This window comes from Carcharodon carcharias, chromosome 3 (assembly GCF_017639515.1).
Source record: "Carcharodon carcharias isolate sCarCar2 chromosome 3, sCarCar2.pri, whole genome shotgun sequence".
Taxonomy (NCBI): domain Eukaryota; kingdom Metazoa; phylum Chordata; class Chondrichthyes; order Lamniformes; family Lamnidae; genus Carcharodon; species Carcharodon carcharias.
Window position 1 is genome coordinate 199,276,755 of NC_054469.1, and position 21,963 is coordinate 199,298,717.

At 45.6% G+C, this 21,963-nt stretch overlaps 1 protein-coding gene across 5 annotated transcripts in view; it reads left to right on the forward strand.

Annotated features, from left to right (window-relative positions):
- The window catches only part of LOC121276285 (uridine phosphorylase 1-like), a 161,764-nt gene that overhangs the window by 131,173 nt on the left and 8,628 nt on the right, over positions 1 to 21,963 (forward strand). For all 5 annotated transcript variants that reach the window (XR_005942638.1, XM_041184528.1, XM_041184529.1 and 2 more), the window contains one exon: positions 18,916 to 19,062. Coding sequence is in view for 4 of the 5 variants with exons in the window: in XM_041184528.1 (XP_041040462.1) it covers positions 18,916 to 19,062 (147 nt within the window). In the remaining variant the exon portion in view is untranslated. The remainder of the gene's footprint in view (positions 1 to 18,915; positions 19,063 to 21,963) is intronic.

Genomic DNA, 21,963 nt, shown 5'->3' on the forward strand with positions numbered 1-21,963 from the left:
AGACAGGAGATGCGTGCGAGAGAGAGAGAGAGACAGGAGATGCGTGCGAGAGAGAGAGAGAGACAGGAGATGCGTGCGAGAGAGAGGGAGAGACAGGAGATGCGTGCGAGAGAGAGGGAGAGACAGGAGATGCGTGCGAGAGAGAGAGAGAGACAGGAGATGCGTGCGAGAGAGAGAGAGAGACAGGAGATGCGTGCGAGAGAGAAAGAGAGACAGGAGATGCGTGCGAGAGAGAGAGAGAGACAGGAGATGCGTGCGAGAGAGAGAGAGAGACAGGAGATGCGTGTGTGCGAGAGAGAGAGAGACAGGAGATGCGTGTGTGCGAGAGAGAGAGAGAGACAGGAGATGCGTGTGTGCGAGAGAGAGAGAGAGACAGGAGATGCGTGTGTGCGAGAGAGAGAGAGAGACAGGAGATGCGTGTGTGCGAGAGAGAGAGAGAGACAGGAGATGTGTGTGTGCGAGAGAGAGAGAGAGACAGGAGATGCGTGTGTGCGAGAGAGAGAGAGACAGGAGATGCGTGTGTGCGAGAGAGAGAGACAGGAGATGCGTGCGTGAGAGAGAGACAGGAGATGCGTGCGTGAGAGAGAGAGAGACAGGAGATGCGTGCGTGAGAGAGAGAGAGACAGGAGATGCGTGCGTGCGAGAGAGACAGACAGGAGATGCGTGCGTGCGAGAGAGACAGACAGATGCGTGCGTGCGAGAGAGACAGACAGGAGATGCGTGCGTGCGAGAGAGAGAGACAGGAGATGCGTGCGTGCGAGAGAGAGAGACAGGAGATGCGTGCGTGCGAGAGAGAGAGACAGGAGATGCGTGCGTGCGAGAGAGAGAGACAGGAGATGCGTGCGTGCGAGAGAGAGAGACAGGAGATGCGTGCGTGCGAGAGAGAGAGACAGGAGATGCGTGCGTGCGAGAGAGAGAGACAGGAGATGCGTGCGTGCGAGAGAGAGAGACAGGAGATGCGTGCGTGCGAGAGAGAGAGACAGGAGATGCGTGCGTGCGAGAGAGAGAGACAGGAGATGCGTGCGTGCGAGAGAGAGAGACAGGAGATGCGTGCGTGCGAGAGAGAGAGACAGGAGATGCGTGCGTGCGAGAGAGAGAGACAGGAGATGCGTGCGTGCGAGAGAGAGAGAGACAGGAGATGCGTGCGTGCGAGAGAGAGAGAGTCAGGAGATGCGTGCGTGCGAGAGAGAGAGACAGGAGATGCGTGCGTGCGAGAGAGAGAGACAGGAGATGCGTGCGTGCGAGAGAGAGAGACAGGAGATGTGTGCGAGAGAGAGACAGGAGATGTGTGCGAGAGAGAGACAGGAGATGTGTGCGAGAGAGAGGGACAGGAGATGTGTGCGAGAGAGAGAGACAGGAGATGTGTGCGAGAGAGAGGGACAGGAGATGTGTGCGAGAGAGAGGGACAGGAGATGTGTGCGAGAGAGAGGGACAGGAGATGTGTGCGAGAGAGAGGGACAGGAGATGTGTGCGAGAGAGAGGGACAGGAGATGTGTGCGAGAGAGAGGGACAGGAGATGTGTGCGAGAGAGAGGGACAGGAGATGTGTGCGAGAGAGAGGGACAGGAGATGTGTGCGAGAGAGAGGGACAGGAGATGTGTGCGAGAGAGAGGGACAGGAGATGTGTGCGAGAGAGAGGGACAGGAGATGTGTGCGAGAGAGAGGGACAGGAGATGTGTGCGAGAGAGAGGGACAGGAGATGTGTGCGAGAGAGAGGGACAGGAGATGTGTGCGAGAGAGAGGGACAGGAGATGTGTGCGAGAGAGAGGGACAGGAGATGTGTGCGAGAGAGAGGGACAGGAGATGTGTGCGAGAGAGAGACAGGAGATGCGTGCGAGAGAGTCAGGAGATGCGTGCGAGAGAGAGAGAGAGACAGGAGATGCGTGCGAGAGAGAGAGGGGAGATGCGTGCGAGAGAGAGAGAGAGACAGGAGATGCGTGCGAGAGAGAGAGAGAGACAGGAGATGCGTGCGAGAGAGAGAGAGAGAGACAGGAGATGCGTGCGAGAGAGAGAGAGAGACAGGAGATGCGTGCGAGAGAGAGAGAGAGAGACAGGAGATGCGTGCGAGAGAGAGAGAGACAGGAGATGCGTGCGAGAGAGAGAGAGAGAGACAGGAGATGCGTGCGAGAGAGAGAGAGAGACAGGAGATGCGTGCGAGAGAGAGAGAGACAGGAGATGCGTGCGAGAGAGAGAGAGACAGGAGATGCGTGCGAGAGAGAGAGAGAGACAGGAGATGCGTGCGAGAGAGAGAGAGAGACAGGAGATGCGTGCGAGAGAGAGAGAGACAGGCGATGCGTGCGAGAGAGAGAGAGACAGGAGATGTGTGCGTGCGAGAGAGAGAGAGACGAGATGTGTGCGTGCGTGAGAGAGAGAGACAGGAGATGTGTGCGTGCGAGAGAGAGAGAGACAGGAGATGTGTGCGTGCGACGAGGGGGAGACAGGAGATGTGTGCGTGCGAGAGAGAGACAGGAGATGTGTGCGTGCGAGAGAGAGAGAGAGTCAAGAGATGCGTGCGTGCGAGAGAGAAAGAGAGAGACAGGAGATGTGTGCGTGCGAGAGAGAGAGAGAGATAGGAGATGTGTGCGTGTGAGAGAGAGAGAGAGAGACAGGAGATGTGTGTGTGAGAGAGAGAGAGAGACAGGAGATGTGTGCGTGTGAGAGAGAGAGACAGGAGATGTGTGCGTGTGAGAGAGAGAGACAGGAGATGTGTGCGTGTGAGAGAGAGAGACAGGAGATGTGTGCGTGTGAGAGAGAGAGACAGGAGATGTGTGCGTGTGAGAGAGAGAGACAGGAGATGTGTGCGTGTGAGAGAGAGAGACAGGAGATGTGTGCGTGTGAGAGAGAGAGACAGGAGATGTGTGCGTGTGAGAGAGAGAGACAGGAGATGTGTGCGTGTGAGAGAGAGAGAGCGACAGGAGATGTGTGCGTGTGAGAGAGAGAGAGAGAGACAGGAGATGTGTGCGTGTGAGAGGGAGAGACAGGAGATGTGTGCGTGTGAGAGAGAGAGAGACAGGAGATGTGTGCGTGCGAGAGAGAGACAGGAGTTGTGTGCGTGCGAGAGAGAGAGACAGGAGTTGTGTGCGTGCGAGAGAGAGAGACAGGAGATGTGTGCGTGCGAGAGAGAGAGAGAGAGACAGGAGATGTGTGCGTGCGAGAGAGAGAGAGACAGGAGATGTGTGCGTGCGAGAGAGAGAGACAGGAGATGTGTGCGTGCGAGAGAGAGAGACAGGAGATGTGTGCGTGCGAGAGAGACAGGAGATGTGTGTGTGCGAGACAGAGAGACAGGAGATGTGTGCGTGCGAGAGAGAGAGACAGGAGATGTGTGCGTGCGAGAGAGAGACAGGAGATGTGTGCGTGCGAGAGAGAGAGACAGGTGATGTGTGCGTTCGAGAGAGAGACAGGTGATGTGTGCGTGCGAGAGAGAGAGACAGGAGATGTGTGCGTGCGAGAGACAGGAGATGTGTGCGTGCGAGAGACAGGAGATGTGTGCGTGCGAGAGACAGGAGATGTGTGCGTGCGAGAGACAGGAGATGTGTGCGTGCGAGAGACAGGAGATGTGTGCGTGCGAGAGACAGGAGATGTGTGCGTGCGAGAGAGAGACAGATGTGTGCGTGCGAGAGAGAGAGAGAGGGAGAGGAGATGTGTGCGTGCGAGAGACAAAGAGAGAGGGAGAGGAGATGTGTGCGTGCGGGAGACAAAGAGAGAGGGAGAGGAGATGTGTGCGTGCGAGAGATAGCGAGATTGGTCAGCACCAACGCCCTGCAACAGAGGCAGCCACCCAGTGTTGAAAAAAGATAAATGATCATCTCCGTTCTGCCAGGGTAAGTCACTCTTCTCATCACTCTCAACTCTCTCACTCTCAACCCATTACACATCCAACTGGGATCTCACTCACCTTCATCTGCCCTGCGATCGTGTCCTCATCTGGTCCATGGCACCACTCAGAATCCACACATGCCGGGCATCCTTCTCTTCTGGCCTGGCAGACATCCTGCTTGCATTCTTTCAATCTGTATTCATGCAGGACAAGCTGGCACACAACAGAGTGGAGAGGTCGCAGACTGGTGGAGGAATGCCCAATATCAAGGTCCTCACAGACTTTGAAAATAGAGCCATTCAGCTGGCTGGAAACGATCTGGACCTTTCCTGTGCCAACAGTGAGGTTGGCAGTGATCAACCAAGTGAGGATCCAGCAGTGCAACATCCATCAGAAAACCATGCTGTGAGTGAGGTCCCCTGTTCTGCAGTCACCTGCCATGCACTAATTATCACTCCTTGCTTTCGCAGGCACATGTGGGAAGCAACCAAGAGGATCCACAAGCCAGCTGCTTGACTCCAGCCCTGAGGACCCCATGTAAGAGGAATCCGCAGACACTGACATTGAAGACCCGTCACAGCACTCACCCACACCCTCCACTAGTGCAGAGAGGCACACCTCAGTGGGACCTAGTTCTAGAGTAGCCTTGGAGTCACAATCTGGGGAGCACATCACACAGCCTGATTCACAGCAGGCGGTGGCAGGGACTTCCCAGGTTTCTAGCGCTCGGAGGACTGCTGGAGGCCAGAAATCTGCTGTGTCTGAGTCAGATGAGAAAGCTCTGGACTCGGTCATCCCTTAGTTGCTGGAGCTGCAATGGCAAGCTCAGGAACGTCATGAAGGGATATGCACTGCACTTCTCATTGCAAGGCACAATGGAGGAGTCCATCCACCCTCAGTCTGAGGTGAAAACACGGGCATGCCAGCGCACCATGGTCAACACTGGTAGGATGGCAGCCACCATGGAGACTTGGGTCCAGGACATTGGTCCTGCACTGCTGCAGGAGCTGCACTCCATCACTGAGGCACTTGCATACACAATGATGGATATCTGCGAGGGGGATGCAGGGCACCTCGAGCTCAATCCAGCTGTCCCTTTCTCTCAAGGAGTCAGCCAGGGGCCCTCAGACACTCATAGAGAGGATGATCAGCAGGTGCACATCCCAGGGTCATCCACCCAGGTGACTCTGGGAGTGCCCAGTCCATCCAAATCCCTCCTTCCTGTGACTCCAGCTGCTCCAGCTCCATAGACCACGGAGAGTATCACTGTCACACAGCAGGAGCCCAAAAACATGCTGGGTGTCTCCAGGTCTCTGCCCTCCAGAGGACATCCACCAAGGGCATCACAGGCAACTTTGTCATGGCACAGCCGATGGTAAATGCTGAGCTGCTCAAATCCCAAAGGGAAACTTGAAACAACTGTTTTACAATTTGTATAAGTTTCGAGATGCGTGCCTTGAATTCAGCAGTAATAAGATCATCAAGTCTTGCAGGTTTCTTACAAAACTATATTAAACCTTTATTAATAGAAAAATGATTTTAAGTACATAAACAGGTCAACAAATTACTGATATGATAACTTCTAAATCCCCTAGTTAATCTAACTCCTAATTACACTTTCATTAAGGCAACAGTAAGACACACAGATTTTAAAAAACCCAGGCAAAGGAATATGATACCCTGAACAATCCGATTCAAAGTGAGTTTTCTTAGCTTCAGTTCTTTGTGGACAGCAGCTTGAGGCATAGATGCTGAAGGCTTTTCACAGTTGTTAGATCTTGGAATTCCTAATAGCAGTCAGCAGGCCATCCCCAACTTCGCTGTGGATGTCAAGGGAGCACCAAGATGTAGTGGCAGTATTAGGAAGGCCAAGAAGATTTAGTTGCATGATGTAGGCATGGGTGTTAATCACTTGTACTTAATGTTGACCGTTGTAAATACACTCCCAAGAATGTCACCTTGTCTGTGTCTCTTTGTTATATTGAGCAGTATTCATGTCAATCAGATGTGAAATCTTGCTTCCTGCACAAAACAAAGGCTACTGTTGCAGTCCAGGGCCTCTCCTCTGTGCAGAGTGTAACCTTTTGAGCACAGTAAATTGTCCAGCTTCAAAGTTACTGTCCAGATTAGTAATGCACGCACCCCATGCAGCTTGTGTTTGCTGCAAGAATCTCGTACCCAAGTGTCACTGGATTCTGTGATGTCCTGCAGTGGTTCTGCAGCACCATAGCATTCATTCAAGTTTAAAGTGTGTGCATGAGGGGTTAATAGTAGAAGTTAAATTCTCTCAGCTGTGGTGGAGTACTCATCTTTGAGTCTTTTTGCCGTTACCCCAGCCTTTTCTTTCCCCCACACCCCATCCCCTCCCCCACACATGTGCTGGTGCTCCAACTTCAGTCGGTGCTTCCATGTCCCACCCCGCCCCACCAGCCTCACCAGCACTGTAGCCCTTGTCCTGAGGTTACCTTCTCCCCCTTTGCACTGTTGCCCTTGCCCCTGATGATCCCTTCGCCCCTTGCACTGTTTCTCTTGCCCCACAGTCCTTCGAGTTCCCCTCAAAATTGAGGTTGCCAGGTGCATGCATTTTAAAAACAGTTATAAATCATGCCATCGTGAAATCATGCTGATGTGGGGTTTAAGTTTGACGTGAGGGAGAGATTCTGACATGGGGCCACAATAATGAGATGCAAATTTATTAAAATTAAGCTCCTGACATGCAACAGCAGGAAACACAGCCCGCAATTGATGGGGAGAGGCAGCAATTGCGTCCTGGATTTACGTAGCCAGGAAACGTGACTAGGACCTTCTCTCAAGATTCTCCGACCTCACCGACCTCTACCATTGCGATCAGGCATGGAAAATACCAGCCATTGAATGGTAGAACCAGCTGAGCTTCTTTGTGTGTTTGAGCACTGCATTTAGTTCTCATCCAATTTTCTCCCCTCCTCTCCCAATGGTATTGACTCCCTGCTGCATACGCTTCCCTGGCAACTGATCACCCTTCATTGCTTAGCCCTAGCAGCCAATATTTACATGTGGTCTTTAAATGGGAGTGGCAGCAAACTTCTTCAATCATTTCCTACCCAGTGTGTACACAAGTACTTCCAGCAAAGATCACTGGACAATGATTGGGAACTAGAGTCCTCTTCCCCAAACTAGACTGATTTGGTGCAAATTTTATTGTTCCTATTGCTGCCTTTGAAAACTAGAGCTTGCTTCTTATAACTTCCTGGTTTGTCTTTCACAGTACTCAATGGCTAACCATGCAGACCCACCAGAGGAGTGTGAGCTTAGCACTTCAAATATAATTTGATGTATGGTCTTTTGGCGTAGGATATAGAAATTTCGGCTGTGGAATGTAATAACCAGGCTGGCCATGGTTATTGCAAAACATTGCTATTGTGCACTTGCTTTGGCCAACTCGTTCGCTACCTATTTAATCCAGATTTAATTGGTTTTGTTATGAGTATGAACAGATGAATTAGGAGCAAGAATAGGCCACTTGGCCCATCAAGCCTGCTCTGCCATTCAGTAAGACCATGGATGATCTGATGGTAACCTCCCACCGACCCCGATAACCTTTCACCCTCTTGCTTATCAAGAATCTATCCACCTCTGCCTTAAAAATATTCAAAGACTCTTCCGTAAAAGGCAGTGGAAGCAGAGTTCCAAAGACTCATGACCCTCAGAGAAAAAAAACTCCTCATCTCTGTCTTAAATGAGCGACCCCTTGTTTTTAAACTGTGTTCTAGTATCATAGCTTAAAGTAGACTTGCGTAGTTCAGATAATGGACCACATAAGGCATAGATCCCACCTGAATAAGAAATCAAGGCCTAAGAGACATGTTACCTCCAATATTCCAGTAAATCAATTCATTATTCATCATCTGAAGATTAGTATTTTAGGTGGTAGCTCCTGTGCAAAATGAGCAAGTATCCAGAATTTATTTACACAACTTGATAGTGTCTGATTGCTCTGCAAGGTGCCTGTTTTTTCCCCAGACTGTTAGTGTTCAACTTGGTGTAAGAATATGTGCTTATGAGGATATTTTGTAGGATCAAGCATTGCAAGAGTCAAAAAACCCCAAGGTTTTTTTTTTAGAGCTACTTTTCTTTTAAAATGCAGGCTCTGCACTGTCTGCTGTCTTTTGGCAGGTGCAGCTTTACAAGTGGCCTTGTTATTGCAAAAACTAATTATTGTTAGAAAAGAGGTGAAAACAACAGGTTGTCAATGACGGAGCATGTCTGAGTTCCATTCTTCAGTACGTCACCATGCATTTTCACATGTTATTTGCTTCATGCATAATGAATTGCAGTTGCGCACACACAGCAGTATCCCAGTATCATGCCACGTGCTTTGTAATGCAGACCATTCTTGGGCTTTCAGGTGATCTCGCCAAAATATCAGGGCTTGAGGGGTGGGATGGTGGTGATTTGAGATCTTTGTTCATCTCCTCCTATAGACCGATGTCTCGGGTAGTGGCCAGGTTATTTTATTAAAGTTTGTAGGTATGGACACAGACCTCACCAAGAGAAAGCTATCAAGTCATTGCTTAACTCTACACTTTTCTGACTTGCTATAGAATGTTAGGAAAATTCTGTTTGGTAATGTGATTTTCCTATTTCTATTTTACATCCTAAGTGGAGCATCCTACTAACTACCATTCTATCTCAGTGTTCCTGGAGAAACTTTGCTGTCAATACAATATTCTCATAATACCTTTAAAACCGATCAAATGTTCCCACTTGGTCCAAGTCATTAACACATTTTGTTTGTTTTAGATGAACTTTTATTTCCCAGAATTAACCTGCTATGTTGTGTCCGAGTCCATTTTAAATGATCCTAAGTCCAAAGAGCAGCATTATTGGACTAGCAAGTCTTGTCAATGATGAATTTTGTTATCCCAGAAAAACCTTTCTTCCTTGACACACAGGAATCTTCCTCTCTAATTAAAATTTCATTATCCTTTTAAACTTCAAGTAAATGTTCCTTTTCAAATTTATCAATTCCTATTTCAGAAACAAGTGATGTCCATAGTTAATGGAAAAGCAGAATACTAAAACTGCTGGCAACCTGAAATAAAACAGAAAATGCTCGGATTACTCAGCAGGTCAGGCATTATCTGTTGAAAGAGGAACAGAGTTAACATCAAAATGCCTAGTCGGAAGATGAGGTGCTGTTCCTCCAGTTTGCATTGAGCTTCACCGGAACAATGCAGCAGGCCAAGGATGGACATGTGAGCATGAGAGCAGGGTGGAGTGTTGAAATGGCAAGCAACAGGGAGATCTGGGTCATGCTTGCGGACAGACCGATGGTGTTCTGCAAAGCGGTCATCCAGTCTGCATTTGGTCTCTCCAATGTAGAGGAAATTGCATTGGGAGCAGCGAATGCAGTAGACTAAATTGAGGGAAGTGTAAGTGAAATGCTCCTTCACTTGAAAAGAGTGTTTGGGCCCTTGGACGGTGAGGAGAGGGGAAGTAAAGGGGCAGGTGTTGCACCTTCTGCGTTTGCGTGGGAAGGTGCCGTGATAGGGGGTTGAGGTGTAGGGGGTGACGGAGGAGTGTACCAGGATGTCCCAGAGGGAACAATCGCTGCGGAATGCTGCCGGGGGGGTGATGAAGGGAAGATGTGTTTGGTGGTGGCATCATGCTGGAGTTGACGGAAATGGCGGAGGATGATCCTTTGAATGCGGAGGATGATCCTTTGAATGCGGAGGTTGGTGGAGTGATAAGTGAGGACAAGGGGGACCCTATCATGGTTCTGGGAAGGAGAGGAAGGTGTGAGGGCGGATGTGCGGGAGATGGGCCAGACACAGTTGAGGGCCCTGTCAACCACCGTGGGTGGAAAACCTTTTCTACTGAGTATTTCCTGATTCCTAGATAGACATTTAGAGCAATAATGAAGAATCCATTGGAGATCGCTGAATGTATTCAATAAAAGCATGTCATCCAGTAATAATCAGAGCCTTTCGGGCACGAGATGTTTGATATTTTTCTATGTTGTCACAAAGCCCAGTGCTCCAGGTTTTTTTGAGTTCACAGTGATGTAAATGCAGAAACATCTGCACTTTTGTGAATAACTGTGAATTGGATTAGAAGTCAGTATTTTCCTCTTTTGAGACCTAAGGTGTGGATCTAACTGAGATTGAGATCTTGGCCTGAACTTCCATCCTTCAGACAGGTAGTGGGAGTCAGGAAAATTCCAGGCTCAGCCCACTTGCCTCAGGAGAAAGTGCTTGAAAGTGCCTGCAAAGCTGGGATTTTCATTGCTGGTGGGCGTGTAGCCGTGGGTTGGAGTTGGACCAGCTGACCCAGGAAAAAGTTTGTAGGCAGCCACAGAGGTTTGCCAGGTGTGGAGGTGGGCTGTTTAAAAGGCCCACCTCAGTGCAGTGGGACTTTGTCCCAGTTGTAATAAAAACAGGCACTCCAGCCCTTACCCCTCAAATCCCTTCCCCTTCCAAATACTCCTCATGCCCCATCCATGTCACCTCATGCCCCCACTGACCCCCATGGCCCCTTAGACCTGATGCCAAGCTATGCCCTTTCACCCACCCTCCTATGACCTTTCATACCCCCAAATCCAAGTTATGGCACTTCCATGCCCATTGACCCAACATACACTGTATAGAACCAGTGAACTCTATATTGACAATAGGGTGTGTAAAAAAAAAAAGGATTTAACACTAGTAATTCATTCATAACTTTCTACTATGCTAAAAAATAAAGTAATTTCACTTAGAAGGCAATAAAAAAGTCAATAATCCAGACCCTTTAAAAAGTCAAAACAAAAACCACAAACCCATGAGACCACTTAACCTTATGTAAATAAATATTGTGAAATTGACTGCAGATATCAGAGAGCATGAGCTGTCGATCAAGCAAAAGTTTTCTCTGGGGTGCAACTGGTTCAACAAGTGTAATGGATGTCTGGGTTCTCTGCCAAGCATACATAATGAGGCTTGGCTGAAAGCCCAGACATCCATTACTTGTTGAAACAGCTAAGCCCCAGAGAAAACATTGCTTGATTGACAGCTCCAGCTCTCTGATCTTTGCATTTACAATGAGATCATCCAACCAGCTGCTGCTATTGCCTTCCCTCCACTAGCCTACTGACCAAACTTCCACATCTTTCCCTAGTTTTGCTATCACCTCTAATGCTCTCTCTGAATTCTTGTCCCTGAGACCAACCTCCTGCTTGCTTGACCCTATTCCCATTACAGTGCTGACCACCCAGCTTCTCCCGGTCTCCATGTTAGCTGATATTGTTAACTGGTTCTCTCTTCAGGTGCTACCCTCTTTCCTTTAAATCTGCTGACATTAGCTGACCTCTCAATAGAAAGCAACCCTTGACCCCACCCTTCCTGTAAATTTCTGCCCCATGTCCAACCTCCCTTTCCTCTGCAAAGTCTTTGAGTGTGTGTTGCCTCTCATATACATGCGTATCTTTCCTGGAACTCCATGTTTGAATCACTTCAGTCAGTTTTCCACCCCTGTCACAGTACTGAAGCAGCTCTTACCAAAATATGAATGACATCCTCAGTGACTGTGACAAAGGTAAGTGATCCCTCTTTGCCCTTCTTTACCTAGCTGCAGCCTTTGCCAACAGTTGACAACACCATCCTCCTCCAGCCTCTCTACTGCCCTCCATCTGGGTGGAATTGTACTCGCCTGTTTTCATTCTTATCAAAGCCAGAGTATCACTTTCAATGGTTTCTCCTCCTGCTCCCAAACCATTATCTCTGGTGCCCCCTTGGATCTCACCCAGGCCCTTCTTCATTTTTCATCTACATGCTGCCCCTTAACAACATAATTTGAAAACACAGCATTACTTTCCACATGTACACTGACAATATCCAGCTCTACCTCACAACCACTTCATTCAACTCAGAATCACCGAATTGTTACGGTGCAAAAGGAGGCAATTCTGCCCATCTTGTCTGCACCAGCTCTCTGAGCATTTTAACTTACTGCCAATCTCCTGCCTTTTCTCCATAACTCTGCACATTCGATGATTATTTAAATAGAAACAATGCCCTCTTGAATGCCTCCCCGGAACATTCGACTCAATATGTTATGTGAATGACTTTAGCACACTTTACTCATCATCTTGAAAAATAGGCTAACTGCAGGAATATAGAGTGGATGCCTCCAAGTGCAATATTAAGGCTTTGCATAGCTCAAGGCAGGATCTCGAATATATTCATTCAAGAGTACTGTTAAATTGTTAATGCATTCTTGTGGTGGAGATTTAGGGAAATGCTAGCTTTAACTTGGCCACAAATCTTCAATACTGAGAGGTAAAGGCCTTTCTCATTTTCAATGAGTGATCTAGTTTGTAGTGTTCAGTTTCTCACCCATCTCACTGACCTTGAACACATTCCTATTAAACTGCTAACCACCCAACTTCCCTTCCTGACCCCTTACAAGCTGACATTGTAAATGGTTCCATCTCTTCAGATTCTATCCCGCACCCTTTCTAAACTGAGGATTAGAAGAAGTAGGAACAGGAGTAAGCCACTCAGCCCCATGAACACATTCTCTCCAAAAAATGTACCCTCAATCCCACAGCCCTTGAAAACTACTACCCCATCTCCAACCTCTTCCTGTCCAAAGTCCTTAAAGAGCAAAAAGAAAAACTTGCATTTACACGGGTCCATTTGTAACCAAATGACATCTCAAAGCTCTTTGGATGATGGTGGTGTAATGGTAATGTCACAGGACTAGTAATCCAGGGGCTCAGGCTCATGCCCTGGGGATATGATTAGCATGGCAACTGGTAGAATTCAAATTCAGTTAATACATTTGGAATTGAAAGCTAGTCTCAGTAATGATGATCTTGAAACTATCATTGATTGTCATAAAAACCCATCTGGTTCACTAATGTCCTTTAGGGAAGGAAAATTGCTCTCCTTAGCTGGTCTGGCCTACATGTGACTGCCGATCCACAGCAACGTGTTTCATTCTTAACTGCCCTTTGAAATGACCTAGCAAGCCACTCAGTTGCACCAGACTGCTACAAAAAAGTCATACCAGATCAATTACAGTGTTTCAAGATGGTGGCGTATCACCACCTTCTCAAGGGTAATTAGGGATGGGTAACAAATGCTGGCCTTGCCTGTGATGCCCACATCCCGTGAAAGAATAAAAAAAACTTTATAGCCAATGAAGTACTTTTGAAATGTAGTCAATATATGTAAGAAACGCGGCACCCAATTTGCTCACAGCAAACTCCCACAAACAGCAATGTGATAGTGATTGGATAATCTGTTGTTGACTGAGGGATAAATGCTGGCCATGACACTAGGGGCAGAATTTTGCCCTTTTCGGGCAGGCTTGGCCTACATGTGTCGGGTCAGGAAGCTGACCGCTGTCCGCGATTGGGACAGGACCATGATTTCACGCTGGCAGGTTAATTTAGTTTCACGTCATTGCGTGCTGCGGCATTCAGTGCTGCCATGCAGGGTGGGGGGGGGGGGGGGGGGGGGGGGGGGGGGGGACTTTGCGCCTGTTCTGAAAAACGAAAATAACTAAATTTTAAATGTTAAAAACATGCCCCCTCGTGACTGTCACATGAGCAGGGACATGTTATGAATGAGATGTAAATTATTTTATATTTTTATTTACTGTTGGAAACCTCAACCTGCCCATGGATCAGGTTTCCTAAAAAAGTGCAAAGGCCACTTGGCCTTTTCGCTTGCCCCCAACTGTAAGGTTGGGCGGGTAGCGAAAAGTTTAAGTTAATTAATTCTTTAATGGCCTTTATATGCATTCTTAATTGTTGGCGGGCATGCTGCCAATTCCTATGTGCACCCACCGACTGAACTATCGCATGGGACACTTGCCCAACATCATCATACATCATTTCACGCTCGAGCGTGTTGGGTGCGTGCCCACCCACCAAGGTGAAAATTCTGCCCTAGGAATAACTCCCCTGCTTTCCTTTGAAATAGAGCCATGGAATCTTTTACAACAGCTAAAGAGGGCAGATGGACTGAATGTCTTATCTGAAAGCAATGGCACCAGACTGTTCACTCTACTGTTTGGGTAGAGATGAGAAATAGTAACGGCAAGGAGTCATTTGTGGGAATTGTGTACGGGTCCTCTAACAGTAATCATTTGGTAGGGTTGAGCATAAAGAAAGAAATAATTGGAGCTTGTCAGAAAGGCACGGCAATAATCATGGGAGATTTTAATTTACATATAGACTGGAAAAGTCGGATGGGCAAAGGTAGCTTAGATGGGGAGTACATTGAATGTTTTCGGGATATTTTCTTAGAATAGCATGCTCTGAAGCCAACCAGACAGCAGGCTATACTAGACCTGGTATTGTGCAATGAGATGGGAGTAATTAATGATCTCATAGTGAAGGTGCCCTTAGGTAGCAGCGACCATAATATGATTGAATTTTATATTCAATTTGAGGGAGAGAGGAGTGGGTCTGGGAAGAAATTTTTAAACTTAAGTAAGGGCAATTATGAGGGCATGAAAGCTGAGCTGGCTAAAGTGAATTGGCAAATTAGGTTAAAGGATAGGTCAATAGAGATGCATTGGCTAATATTTAAGGGGATATTTCAGAATGCACAGAATTGATACATTCCAACGAGTAAGAAAAAGTCCAAGGGATGGACACACCATCCGTGGCTAACTAGGAAGGTTAACGATAGTATCAAACTTAAAGAAAAAGCATATAATTGTGCAAAGGTAGGTGGCAGGTCAAAAGATTGGACAGAATTTAAGGAACAGCAAAGAATGACTAAAAGACTAATAAGGAGGGAAAAAAATAAGAGTATGAGAGAAAGCTAGCCAGAAATATAAAAGCAGAGCTTTTATAAATATTTAAAAAAGAAGAGTTAACAAAGTGAGTGTTGGTCCTATAGAAATTGAGTCTGGAGAATTGATAATGGAAAACAAGGAGATGGCAGATGAATTGATGGGTATTTTGTGTCAGTTTTCACTATATAGGATATGTAACATCCCAGAAGCAGCTATAAACCAGGAAATGGAAGTGGGGAAGGAAGTCAGGAAAATTAGTCACTAGAGAAGTGGTAGTGAGTAAATTGTTGGAGCTGTGGGCTGACAAGAGCCTCTGACCTGATGGACTTCATCCTAGGGTCTTAAAAGAAGTATCTAATGAGATAGCTGATGTATTGGTTTATTTTTCCAAAGCTCCCTAGATTTGGGGAAGGTTCTATTAGATTGGAAGGTAACTCCATTATTCAAAAAAGAGTGGGGGAGACAGAAAGCGGGAAACTACAGGCTAGTTAGCTTAACATCCATCATAGGGAGAATCTTAGAAGCTATCATTAACAAAGTTGTAGCAGGGCACTTAGAAAAATTTAAGAAAATTAGGCAGAGTCAACATGGTTTTGTGAAAGAAATTGTGTTTAACCAACTTATTGGAGTTCTTTGAGGAAGCAACATGTGCTGTGTATAAAGGGGAATCGATGGATGTACTGTAGTTAGATTTCCAGAAGACATTTGATAAAGAGCCACATCAACAGTTATTGCGGAAAATAAAAGCTCATGGTACAGGGGGTAACATATTAGCATGGATAGAAGATTGGCTGGCTAACAGGAAACAGAGAGTAGGCAAATGGGTCTTTCTCAGGTTGGCAAGATATAATGAGTGGTGTGCCACAGGGATCAGTGCTGGGACCTCAACTGTTTATAATTTGTGTAAATCACTTGGATGAAGGGATTGAAGGGATGGTTGCCAAATTTGCTGACAACACAAAGATAGTCAGGAAAGTAAGTTGTGATAAGGACATAAGGAGGCTACAAAATGATATAAATAGGGTAAGTGAGTGGACAAAGATCTGGCAAATGGAGTATAATGTGGGAAAATGTGAAATTGTCCATTTTGGCAGGAAGAATAAAAGAAGCATATTATCTAACTTATCTAGATTGCAGAGCTCTGAGGTACAGAGAGATCTGGGTGTCCTAGTGCATGAATCACAAAAGGTTGGTATGCAAGTACAGCAAGTAATTAGGAAAGCTAATAGAATGTTATCATTTGTTGCGAGGGGAATTGAATACAAAAGTAGGGAGGTTATGTTTCAGTTGTACAGGGCATTAGTGAGACCATATTTGGAGTATTGTGTACAGTATTTGTCACCTTATTTCAGAAAGGATGTAAATGCGTTGGAAGCAGTTCAGAGGAGGTTTACCAGACTAATACCTGGAATGGGTGGATTGTCTTATGAGGAAAGGTTGGATAGACTAGACTTGTATCCACTGGAGTTTAGAAGAGTTAAGAGGTGACTTGATTGAACCATATAAGATCCTGAGGGGTCTTGACAGGGTGGATGTGGAGAGGATGTTCTCTGTTGTGGAAGAATCTGGACCTGGGATCACAGTTTAAAAATAATGGGTCGCCCATCTAAAACAGAGATGAGATGAAATTTTTTCACTCAGAGGGTCATGAGTCTTTGGAACTATTCCTGAAAAAGTGGTGGAAGCAGAGTCTTTTGAGTACTTTTAAGGCAGAGGTGGATCGATTCTTGGTAAGCAAGGGGGTGATAGGTTATTAGGGGTAGGTAGGATGCAGATTTCAGGTTACCATCAGATCAACCATTACCTTATTAAATGGCGGACCAGGCTCGAGGGGCTGAATGGCTTACTCCTTGTTCATATGTATGTCATCCCCATAGAAACTGCCTGCTTCCACTACCATAACATCATTCACATAAGCTCCCATTTCAGTTCAGCTGATATTGAAGCCCTCAACCATACCTTTATCAACTTCAGACTGAACTTTCCACTGTTTTCTTGGCTGACTTCCAATCTTCCTCACTCTGTAATATCAGCTCATCCAAAGATATGCTGCCCATACATTAGCTTGCAGCAAGTCTTAGCAATTCATCACACTTGTTGTTTGACTACCAGTCCATTAAACACCTACAAATTGTTGAAAACCTGATGCCCTATCGGTGCAACATCCCAAGCCCCCAGAATCTTCACACCTCTGATTCTGGCTTGTGTGCATTCCTTCCTCATTCCCTATGCCCCACCAGTGGCAACCATAAATTCATTATGCCTGGCCCTGCACTCTGGAATTTCCTTGTTAAACCCTTCTGCTTGTCTACCTCCTTTTCCCCCTTCAAGTCCCTTAAAACCTCTCTCTCAGATGTTTTTGCAATATCAAAACAGGCCATTTGGCCCTCCCACCCCTCTTCATCTCATTCCATGAAAATATCCTTCTATTCCTTTATGCCTTACTTACCTAGGTTCACCTTGAATGCATCTTTTTTATTTGGATGGTGCTATATAGATATTGTTGTGTGATGGTCACAGCGAAACAAGCACTGGAAGCTGACCAGTATTCTGCGCTGGTCATCTCTGCATTCTTAGCTTGTTAAACTCCTGCAGCACCCCGACACGCACTTGAAGATCCCTAAAGCTTAGCTGTTGCTAGCCTGGGCTTGAATAAGCGGACATGTCCCTATGGGAAGAGAGTGCTCACCGTATTGAGTAAACAGAAATTTATATGTGCAGATTTCTCAGATTTGATTTGGCAGCTTTAAACAGAATGATAGGTTTCCATGTGTCATACACCAGCTGATTTAAAAAAAAGCCCTCTCAGACCATATTCTCCTCCGCCTCCACCATGATATGAATACCAAACATTGCCACGTACTTTTCTACACCAATACCACCTCTATGTTGTTAATTCCTTTTACTGCTGCAGTCATACTTTAGAGTCCTTTAGAGGAGAGAGACTGCAGAATGCTGTGGTACAAAGGGACCTGGGTGTCCTTTTACATGAATTACAAAAAGTTAGCATACAAAATTTAGGTACAGCGAGTAATTAGAAAGTCAAATAAAATGTTGGCTTTTATTGCAAGGGGTTGGAGAATAAAAGTAGGAAAGTCTTGCTACAACTACAGGGCATTGGTGAGACCACACCTGGGGCTGGATTTTATGGCCCACTGCCAGGCTTGTTTTCAGTGGGGTAGGAGGGGCGCATAAAATATATCAGGTGGATAGCCACTGCCTTCCTGCCCACCCTTGACCCAGCCCCATGTTATAGCTGTGGGGAGGCCTTTGACTTTTCTTCCGGGGTTGTGGGGAATGTGAACATTCCAACAACCCCCAGCCCACAAATAAAATTCAGCCTCTGGTGTTCTGCATTCAGTTTTGGTCTCCTTATTTAAGGAGGGATATTTGTTCATTGGAGTCATTTCAGAGAAAGCTGAGACTAGGTTGATTCCTAGGATGAAGAAGTTGTCTTTTAAGAGTTTAGAAAAATGATGGATGATCTTATTGAAACATATAAAATCCTGAGGGGCCTTGACACGGTAGATGCTGAGAAAATTTTTCCCCTCGTGGAGGAATCTAGAACTGGGGGGCAGTTTCAAAACAAGGGGCCTCCCATTTAAGATGGAGTTGAGGATGGTCAATCTTTGGCATTCTCTACCCCAGAGAGTAGCAGAGGCTGGGTCATTGAATATATTCAAGGCTGCGTTAGACAGATTTTTGATCTATGGGAGTCAAGGGTTATGGGGTTATGAGGCAGGAAAGTGGAGTTAAAGCCACAATCAAATCAGCTGTGAACTTATTGAATGGCAGATAGGCTCAAGGGGCCAAATAACCTATTTCTGCTCCTTCTTACAGCAAACTATCAGCTAAGAGAAAATATTCCTTTGATGGTGTTTATGTTCAGTCAACAATTTAAGAGAGGAGATAATTCAATATATCAAAAGCTAATTCTTCACAATAAGCTTGTAATGGTTTCCAATAAGAAAATACCCAATTTTTCAGCAACAAATCAAACATGCACATTGAGCACCTGATAATTAGTCTGTTATCTTGCACATTTCAGTAGCACAAAACCTAATGATTAATGTGTATGAATGTTTTTATCCTGTTTACAGCTGAATTCACATTTTACCCAGAAAAAAAACTATGGCTATTATACATTGACAAAGAACATACTGTGTCATTATATATTCACGATTGAATCAAAAACTGTTACAATCTAGTTATTTCCATTTAAATAGTCTGAATCTCTCCATTACCACATCCTTCATAAAACCCCTGTTCCATAACTGATATGCTGAGGAAGAGGTCCATGCTAAGAAATGTATTTACTTCTTGCAGGTCAGGCCCGTTTGGATGGTGCTTTCTGCAACTATACCTATGAGGATAAGATGAATTACTTGCATTGTGCCTATGAGGCAGGGGTTCGCAACATTGAAATGGAGTCCTCTGTATTTGCAGCCATGTGCAACCGAAGTGGACTGCCAGGTAAGCACATGCATGTGCACAACTTCTCATAAGAGTACTGAACTAATTGAGTCGGCTTTGACCCTAATGTGGATTTTGAGTAACATTCTAAACTGAAAGTGTGCAGTTTGTGCAACAGGTTTGTTGCTATTTTAATGATCCAGAACAATGTGTTTGTTATTAATATCTGGAACTTGCTCATAACGTCTTTAATTTATTAGCAGATCTCCCTTTCATGTCAAATGCATTAACCATAACTTAAACTAATTGAAATTGATTTTTCTCTTGGCTCATTAACATGAGGGATATTTGTGGTGGAGCACTTCTTATTTTAGGAGCTCAGTGTTAGCATCCAGCACTCCTAGATCAGAAGTAGTACAGTTCAGTGTTGTTCAACAGAAATTGTTGACTAGTCTTGGGGGTGTGGCTATGGCAACACCATTTAGCTACAAGCATTAACACAAGAATTAAAGCACTCGCAACAATCAAGGAACACTCTCAGACAGTACTTTCTGCCTTATGATTTTACCAACAAACGCACAAAAGGATTAAAATGCAAGTGCAAAAGAAGTACACAGGGACACTTGAAAGCCCTGTGGAAAATAAAAGACATGAAGAGAAATGTCAAGGTAAGAATGTTTTAGGTTTTAAGCACCAGTTCTTATTTCACTCACTGCTGCCGTCAAGTCAAAGTGATTGAGTGTTGTATGCCATATGGCTTTCTGATATTTAATTCTGTCACCAGGTGGCTGGAGGCCCCCATCTCCTACGGCCGAGCATGCCAAGGCTCCATTCCAGTTGTTGACCGGTGTTGCTTCCTCTGCCTTCGTCAATTGCAAGTTGGCTGGCAGGTCCAGTTCTCTGCCTCTTCCTCATGCTCTATGTTCTGTATTTCTGCACGGAGAGGAAGAACAGATCTATGAGTGAAGGAAATAACACATGTTAAACAGCTGGCTGGAGAGCAGTTGTTAAGGGTGACTATAAGGGAGTGAAATGACAGTGTCTCAAGAGTCAGAGGTGAATGGACAGATGGAGATGCGATGAAGTGCAGAGATAGAAAAGGATTGGTGCACCAGCAAGATAAGTTGTGAGGAGTGGTGTTAGCATGACGCATATCTCAGAATGTAATTAAATGTACTATGTCACCTTTTTCACTCTGCTTAGGTCATTAAACCACGTTCAGTTTTGAATCCAGGAATGTAGCACCACATCCCTGCTGCTGACCACCTCTGCTACCTACAGCCATGTTTTGATTTCCCTGACAGGCTTCTTCCTCCTGACAATAGTAAACAGCATCTCCCTGCTGGCCCTTACAGTCCCCAACATCACATCCAGGGAGGTGTAGCCTTTCAGCGTGCATACTCCATTCTATCACTTGTGTTATGCTCCCAACTCTAGAATGCACCAGATTTCATGTTTGTAATGTCTTTTTAAATACTGGAGTTGAAATCAACCGATGTGGGTTGTCATCATGCCACTCAACTTAACTTGTTGAGAAACCTGGAAATAATATGTTAATGACATGGCTGGGTTAAAAATCCACTTCTGTGCATTTGGCTATAATTTTACTCGTTATTTCCAGTCAATTAATCCTTGAACACAGGTCAAGTAGTGTTACATATTAGCAATACTATAATAATAGTCAAAATAATCTCACTATTCAGCCTAACTTTTGTTGACTATTCTTACCAATAACATTTATATGATGGCAACAGCTTCTCCATCCCAAGGAAAATGGGATGTAGAAAGTTCCAAGACTCTTGCTTTTCAGCTGTTAGGGCAGAATTTTGCCCTTGGCGTGTGGACTTGGCAGGAGCGGTCGGAAAGCTGACTGCCACCCAGGATCGGGCCCAGAACCAGAAGGCAATTAGACGCTGGTAGGCCAATTAAGCCCAGCCAAGCCTGAAACACGAGCGGCAGCGCTGAGCACTGCGTGTGTGGGCGGGGGGACGAAGGCAAACAGGGCAAGCATAAACTTTGCACAAGTGCACGCTACATAATCTGCCTCAGGGAGATTAAGATATATGAAAAAATTTAATTAAAAAAGTAAAAATGTAATGAAGCATGTCCCCTCATGTAACTCTATCACATAAGCAGGGACATGTTATTAATGAAAAAATAAAGTTTTTATTTGCTTTTGGAAACTCCATCCCGCCTGTAGATGAGGTTTCCAAAAAAGTGCAAAGGCTGCTTGGCCTTTTCGCCTGCCCGCCAACCTTAAGGTTGGATGGGCAGTGAAAAATTTATTTTAATTAACTTGTTAATGGCCTTAATAGGCCTTTTAATTGGTGGTGGGCGCGCTGCCAACTCTGGTGCGCGCCTGCTGATCGAAATATCATGCGAGTGCGCGAAAAAGTCATGATGCAGGCCCAACATCATTGGGTGTCATTTTACGCTCGGTTGACTCAGGCATGCACCTGCCTGCCCACTGAGCTAAAAATTTTACTCTTAGAGCACTAAAACTATAAAAAGAAATCACTCCTCCATTCACTAAATCAGTCAGTACCTGAGACAAAATATCAAACTTACCATAAATGTGTTTTTACCTATATCTATTCTGTTATAAATTCGCTACAATTTATAATTTCACAAGCCTGTAGATGCTTCTTTCCTGCATTAATAAACTAACCATTACGTTTATACCAACACTTTGGGTGGAATTTTAAACTGACGGTCCCTAGCTGAACAATATGATCATTAGCAGGTCAGGAATTCAATTGGTGCTGGAGCAGGCTTTATCATGGCTCTTTAACTGAGCTACAGCATTAATATTCCACTTCTGGGTTCCTAACTAATCAGGGAGGGCATGACGATGATTTGGATCTGTCAAGGAAGGTTTTCTAATTAAAGGGACCCCAGCATGGATTACAGTGGTTTGTCTGGGTATGGATTTTTGAGGCTGCAGCAACCACAGGAATGGAG